General features: G+C 47.8%; 1 protein-coding gene across 1 annotated transcript in view; it reads left to right on the forward strand.

Moving 5' to 3' along the window:
- dlg4a (discs, large homolog 4a (Drosophila)) overlaps window positions 1-7,500 on the forward strand; it is a 57,412-nt gene that overhangs the window by 47,585 nt on the left and 2,327 nt on the right. The window contains exons 18-22 of the mRNA XM_081718609.1: window positions 4,501-4,602; window positions 5,044-5,216; window positions 5,605-5,717; window positions 6,104-6,195; window positions 6,325-7,500. The exon at window positions 6,325-7,500 is cut by the window's right edge and continues 2,327 nt beyond it. Coding sequence (XP_081574735.1) covers window positions 4,501-4,602; window positions 5,044-5,216; window positions 5,605-5,717; window positions 6,104-6,195; window positions 6,325-6,431 — 587 coding nt within the window. The 3' untranslated portion in view covers window positions 6,432-7,500. The remainder of the gene's footprint in view (window positions 1-4,500; window positions 4,603-5,043; window positions 5,217-5,604; window positions 5,718-6,103; window positions 6,196-6,324) is intronic.

The following is a 7,500-nucleotide window of genomic DNA, read 5'->3' on the forward strand; positions in this document are numbered from 1 at the left end:
AGGGGTTAGACTAGGACAGACCATTCAGATCATAAAGTGGGAGGGGTTAGACTAGGACAGACCATTCAGATCATAAAGTGGGAGGGGTTAGACTAGGACAGACCATTCAGCTCATAAAGTGGGAGGGGTTAGACTAGGACAGACCATTCAGCTCATAAAGTGGGAGGGCTTAGACTAGGACAGACCATTCAGATCATAAAGTGGGAGGGGTTAGACTAGGACAGACCATTCAGATCATAAAGTGGGAGGGGTTAGACTAGGACAGACCATTCAGATCATAAAGTGGGAGGGGTTAGACTAGGACAGACCATTCAGATCATAAAGTGGGAGGGGTTAGACTAGGACAGACCATTCAGCTCATAAAGTGGGAGGGGTTAGACTAGGACAGACCATTCAGCTCATAAAGTGGGAGGGCTTAGACTAGGACAGACCATTCAGCTCATAAAGTGGGAGGGCTTAGACTAGGACAGACCATTCAGCTCATAAAGTGGGAGGGGTTAGACTAGGACAGACCATTCAGCTCATAAAGTGGGAGGGGTTAGACTAGGACAGACCATTCAGCTCATAAAGTGGGAGGGGTTAGACTAGGACAGACCATTCAGCTCATAAAGTGGGAGGGGTTAGACTAGGACAGACCATTCAGCTCATAAAGTGGGAGGGGTTAGACTAGGACAGACCATTCAGCTCATAAAGTGGGAGGGGTTAGACTAGGACAGACCATTCAGCTCATAAAGTGGGAGGAGTTAGACTAGGACAGACCATTCAGCTCATAAAGTGGGAGGGGTTAGACTAGGACAGACCATTCAGCTCATAAAGTGGGAGGGCTTAGACTAGGACAGACCATTCAGCTCATAAAGTGGGAGGGGTTAGACTAGGACAGACCATTCAGCTCATAAAGTGGGAGGGCTTAGACTAGGACAGACCATTCAGCTCATAAAGTGGGAGGGGTTAGACTAGGACAGACCATTCAGCTCATAAAGTGGGAGGGGTTAGACTAGGACAGACCATTCAGATCATAAAGTGGGAGGAGTTAGACTAGGACAGACCATTCAGCTCATAAAGTGGGAGGGCTTAGACTAGGACAGACCATTCAGATCATAAAGTGGGAGGAGTTAGACTAGGACAGACCATTCAGCTCATAAAGTGGGAGGGGTTAGACTAGGACAGACCATTCAGCTCATAAAGTGGGAGGGGTTAGACTAGGACAGACCATTCAGCTCATAAAGTGGGAGGGGTTAGACTAGGACAGACCATTCAGCTCATAAAGTGGGAGGGGTTAGACTAGGACAGACCATTCAGCTCATAAAGTGGGAGGGGTTAGACTAGGACAGACCATTCAGATCATAAAGTGGGAGGGGTTAGACTAGGACAGACCATTCAGATCATAAAGTGGGAGGGGTTAGACTAGGACAGACCATTCAGATCATAAAGTGGGAGGGGTTAGACTAGGACAGACCATTCAGATCATAAAGTGGGAGGGGTTAGACTAGGACAGACCATTCAGCTCATAAAGTGGGAGGGGTTAGACTAGGACAGACCATTCAGATCATAAAGTGGGAGGGGTTAGACTAGGACAGACCATTCAGCTCATAAAGTGGGAGGGGTTAGACTAGGACAGACCATTCAGCTCATAAAGTGGGAGGGGTTAGACTAGGACAGACCATTCAGCTCATAAAGTGGGAGGGGTTAGACTAGGACAGACCATTCAGCTCATAAAGTGGGAGGAGTTAGACTAGGACAGACCATTCAGCTCATAAAGTGGGAGGGGTTAGACTAGGACAGACCATTCAGATCATAAAGTGGGAGGGGTTAGACTAGGACAGACCATTCAGCTCATAAAGTGGGAGGGGTTAGACTAGGACAGACCATTCAGCTCATAAAGTGGGAGGGCTTAGACTAGGACAGACCATTCAGATCATAAAGTGGGAGGAGTTAGACTAGGACAGACCATTCAGCTCATAAAGTGGGAGGGGTTAGACTAGGACAGACCATTCAGCTCATAAAGTGGGAGGGGTTAGACTAGGACAGACCATTCAGCTCATAAAGTGGGAGGGGTTAGACTAGGACAGACCATTCAGCTCATAAAGTGGGAGGGGTTAGACTAGGACAGACCATTCAGCTCATAAAGTGGGAGGGGTTAGACTAGGACAGACCATTCAGATCATAAAGTGGGAGGGGTTAGACTAGGACAGACCATTCAGATCATAAAGTGGGAGGGGTTAGACTAGGACAGACCATTCAGATCATAAAGTGGGAGGGGTTAGACTAGGACAGACCATTCAGATCATAAAGTGGGAGGGGTTAGACTAGGACAGACCATTCAGCTCATAAAGTGGGAGGGGTTAGACTAGGACAGACCATTCAGCTCATAAAGTGGGAGGGGTTAGACTAGGACAGACCATTCAGCTCATAAAGTGGGAGGGGTTAGACTAGGACAGACCATTCAGCTCATAAAGTGGGAGGGGTTAGACTAGGACAGACCATTCAGCTCATAAAGTGGGAGGGGTTAGACTAGGACAGACCATTCAGCTCATAAAGTGGGAGGGGTTAGACTAGGACAGACCATTCAGCTCATAAAGTGGGAGGAGTTAGACTAGGACAGACCATTCAGCTCATAAAGTGGGAGGGGTTAGACTAGGACAGACCATTCAGATCATAAAGTGGGAGGGGTTAGACTAGGACAGACCATTCAGCTCATAAAGTGGGAGGGGTTAGACTAGGACAGACCATTCAGCTCATAAAGTGGGAGGGGTTAGACTAGGACAGACCATTCAGATCATAAAGTGGGAGGAGTTAGACTAGGACAGACCATTCAGCTCATAAAGTGGGAGGGGTTAGACTAGGACAGACCATTCAGCTCATAAAGTGGGAGGGGTTAGACTAGGACAGACCATTCAGATCATAAAGTGGGAGGGGTTAGACTAGGACAGACCATTCAGATCATAAAGTGGGAGGGCTTAGACTAGGACAGACCATTCAGATCATAAAGTGGGAGGAGTTAGACTAGGACAGACCATTCAGCTCATAAAGTGGGAGGGGTTAGACTAGGACAGACCATTCAGATCATAAAGTGGGAGGGGTTAGACTAGGACAGACCATTCAGCTCATAAAGTGGGAGGGGTTAGACTAGGACAGACCATTCAGCTCATAAAGTGGGAGGGGTTAGCTGATGACTTGAACCAGATGTGTCCATGCAGAGAAAAGTAGTGCAGGTTTCTGTCACTGTAGCAGAGGGAAATAGACATTGTACCCTGTTTCTTTTCCCCTGTCGAGCTTCTGAGTGTGAGTGAGTCCCAGCTGTGTGTCTGCACCCCTCTTTGGCTGCACTTTTAGCCTACACCTTAAACCAAGAGGCTGGTGTCCATGAGGTTCACTCTCAGCAGCGTGGGCCAGCTTTCCTAGACCAGATCAGTAGTCTAGGGGTAGGGGGTGGGGGGTCGTTAGGTGTAGTTATGTGGATCTGACGTACCACCTTCCAGTGACTCAAGGAGACACTTTTACAAGCAGTGTATTTTAGAAGTTTTAATAATGTTCTTAAAACAGTTATGTTCTTAAATAATTTAAACCGTTCAACATTATATTCAATACAACATATTTACACAGTTAACCAACAACGAAGCTGTCTAAAATCAAATCAGGTAAACATAAGCTGTGGTTTGCATTTACAGTTCCCAGGGGCCCCTGTTGCGGTGTAGTGGATCACATACCCCAACCAATCCACTGCATGTCAGTAGCGTGAACGATTACGGACTATACTGGGAAATGTGCTGGTGTCACGTCCACTTGAGATGCCCCTCAGATGTGCGTTCCCTTAAAGAGATCAAAAGTCCTTGGACACGTGCGTTCACTGTAACAGAAGAAGTTCACAAAAGGCTTTATGGCCACTTTGTCAAACCTGTGGGTTTAAAATATAGTTTTAGTGCAGTTGTTACAATTTATTTAAATTTAATTTGTTTGGTTCCACGAAATGTCAGCTGCATGTGTTTATTATGGTGACTTCATGTGGCACTGATGTTTTCTGATTCTGTCATTAGGAACATAAAACATTTAGTTTTCTTGACTAAAACAGATTATTAGGCAAATTACTACTGAATACATGAAGTGAAGGCAAAAGGAAATCCTTTAGTGGTTTCCTTTAGTGGTTTCAGATTAGCTCAGCCCCCATTACCACATCACACCTTCCTTGTGTATCTTCAAAATAGTTTGAGGCCTCGGGAACGAGTGCAGTGCTTGTTAGATAAAAATCAGAGTGCAATAATTCTTGGGAAATTGTATATCAGTGGAAACACCCATCAGAGTTTTTGTTGCGAGCTGTAGGCAGTAGGAAATCTGATGGAGGCGGCAGAACTGAGCTCCTTCCCACTCAGGTCAGGTGATCGGCACCCACTTCAGGGGTATGGGGCAGAACTAGAGCAATACAGACATGCAGCAGTGCGCTCATGGGAAGGCGTGAGCCACACAACGGTTTGAGCGCGCCTCTCCCTCTCTCTGTCTCTCTAGTACACTACGCTCGACCCATCATCATCCTTGGGCCAGTGAAGGACAGGGTCAATGATGACCTGCTCTCCGAGTTCCCAGACAAGTTCGGCTCTTGCGTACCTCGTGAGTATGCAAGCTCCACCCCTGCCTCACTCTGATAGGCTCATCGCCTGCCTTCCCCGTCACTGACTGGCTGAAACGTCACATGCCTGATACCCTGAGTAGCCTATAAATACCTTGCTGACCAGCAAGTGTGTGTACATCACACTTGGATTGTAGGACATACTTCCAAGAGACTCCAAGAGATGAAAACATGCATGAAACGCATGTTTCATGTGGCAGTGGTAGCTCAGTGGTTAAGGTACGTGACTTGTAATTGGAAGGTTGCCGGTTCAAGGTCGACCACTCCCAAGTTACCACTGTTGGGCCCCCTGAGCAAGACCCTTAACCCTCAATGTTGTACTCAGCTTTGGATAAAAGCATCATCTTAAAATGCCATAAATACAAAGTCATGTTATTCTGGTGCTGGATGCAGTCTGTTTCCCAATGACGACTACATCACAGATACGACGCGACCGAAGAGGGAGTACGAGGTGGATGGGCGGGACTACCACTTTGTGTCATCACGGGAACAGATGGAGAAGGACATCCAGAGCCATCGGTTCATCGAGGCAGGACAGTACAACAGCCACCTGTATGGGACCAGTGTCCAGAGCGTCCGAGAGGTGGCAGAACAGGTGAGAGACAGAGAGAGAGACGTATACGGGTTGGGACGTATACGGGTAGAGAGACCGAAGAGTTAAGAGCGGTATTGTTGTTATTGATCAGCCGCGTGATTTAAAAGCTCGGGGGTGCTGTGGCAGTAAAAGCTGAGCTACCAGCTGTAGGATGTCGCAGTGTCAAATCAGCAAATCAAAGAACAGAAAAAGGGACAAAGAGGAGAGAGAGAGAGAGACTTATAGGGGTAGAAGGGAGGGAGAAAAAGTGAGAGTGGGAGAAACAGAGCAGCAGGTAGAGCGGACAGTGATAGAATTGTTCTGAACCAGAACGGTTGTCCATGTATGTACTCTAACCTTTCTCTGTGTGTGTGTGTGTGTGTGTGTGTGTGTGTGTGTGTGTGAGCAGCAGGGCAAGCACTGTATCCTTGACGTGTCGGCTAATGCCATCCGTAGACTGCAGGCTGCACAGCTTCACCCCATAGCTATCTTCGTCCGGCCCAGATCGCTGGAGAACGTCCTGTACGTAACCACGGCAATGGCTCTGTCTGTTTTCCAGAGCGTGCACGTACATGCACAGCTGGCTTCTAGAGAAATGTGAAGCCTGTAGCCCTATAGCCATGGACAAAATGTTTAGACTCAATCAGTAAGACTAAAAGTGCTGTGTAATAATGGTGTCTGGTTAGTTTTAATAATAGTTGGGTATTCTAGAATTACACTGAAAATACAATTTCCCAGAGACTCGAATGGCTGAACTCGGAAGACCTCACGGCCCTTTCTCACTGCAGTCTGTTCATTAGTGCTGTTACAGCACTGCTCACCCTGCACCACTGCCTCCTGTGTTACCCTTATTACTCATGATTAACCAACACCAGCAAAACTGTGTGTGTGTGTGTGTGTGTGTGTAGGGAGATTAACACCCGTCTGACAGAGGAACAGGCGCGGAAAGGCCTGGATCGGGCTATTAAACTGGAACAGGACTTCCTAGAGTGCTTCTCAGGTAGGACATTCAACTGCCCCTTCTAACAAAAACGCCTCCCTCATTCGCTGAGTCCCTCGTCCGTTAAACCATTCTGTCCTTCCTGTCTCTCCTCTCCCCCCCTCGCGGCCCCGCGCACGCCTCCCTCAGCCGTTGTGGAGGGAGACAGCTTCGAGGAGGTCTATCACAAGGTGAAGACAGTGATTGAGGAGCAGTCCGGGCCATACATCTGGATCCCCACCAGGGAGCGCCTGTGAGCGCCGAGCCAGAGAGGTGGCGACCTGCCCAGTCAGCGCCCAGCCTGTTGCACCCAAACTGTGGAGCTCCTCCACGGAGCTGGCAAAGACTTCCAAGAGGAGAGAGAGAGATAAAGAGAGTGAGAGAGAGAGAGGGAGAGAAGAGGAAAGAGAGAGAGAGAGAACTCTGGGATTATGTGTGGAAAAGCACAGGAACAGTCCACACATCCCTCCATCTGTCTCTTCTCCACTCTCTGTCTCTCTTTCTCTCTTTTGTTGTTTGTCACTGAATCTCTTGCACAGGGCAGTTGGCCTGTTTAAACTCAATAAAAGACAAACGCGGTATACCGGAGGTTGGGGGAGGGGGGGCGACGAGAATGAAAATAATCCTTCCTCTTTTTTTTCACTCTGCCTGACTCTTTTCTTCTTCTTCCGCCCCGCTACCTCTCTCTCCTTCCCTCTCTCTTTCTCTCTCTCTCCCTCTCTCTCTTTCTCTCTCCGTGGTGGAATGGAGGGATGGAGAGAGGGAAGGAGAGACCACCTACGCTATTAAACAGCTCAGAGGAGAAGTTTCCGATGGAGCTAGGGTTACGGCTCAAGTATCCAAGCATATTTATTAAAAACAGTAACACTCTGAAGAATTTATGATATCAAAGGTACTATGACTTTCCGAAACTCGGCAAGAGCCGAGTTATTTCAGATGTCTGAGGTTCCAGGTGGGGGGGAGGGTTTTTTTTTTTTTTTTTTGCGTTCGGTTTTATTTTGGGGTTTTTGAGGGATTTTTTTTTGCATGTGTCCATTCCGATACCGAAGAGGTACGACGGGAGAGCAGAAAGGAGAGATGGAACGAAAGACGAGCGTGCCTTCTCTGCGCCTCTCCATTCTGTTCCGGTCTGGCCGTCAGAAGAAGGCGAAAAGAGCGAGGGATGAGAGGAAGGACGAGAAGGACTGAGGATAAACTCGAATCAGTTTGTTTTTGTCTTGCTGCACAGAATTTAAAGCCACACGTGATACTATGGGCTATGTTTTCCTTGATTTTTACACATACACAAACACACACACACAAACACACACGCACACACACACACAC

This window comes from Electrophorus electricus, chromosome 8 (genome assembly GCF_041902795.1).
Source record: "Electrophorus electricus isolate QZ-2024a chromosome 8, ASM4190279v1, whole genome shotgun sequence".
NCBI classification, from domain to species: domain Eukaryota; kingdom Metazoa; phylum Chordata; class Actinopteri; order Gymnotiformes; family Gymnotidae; genus Electrophorus; species Electrophorus electricus.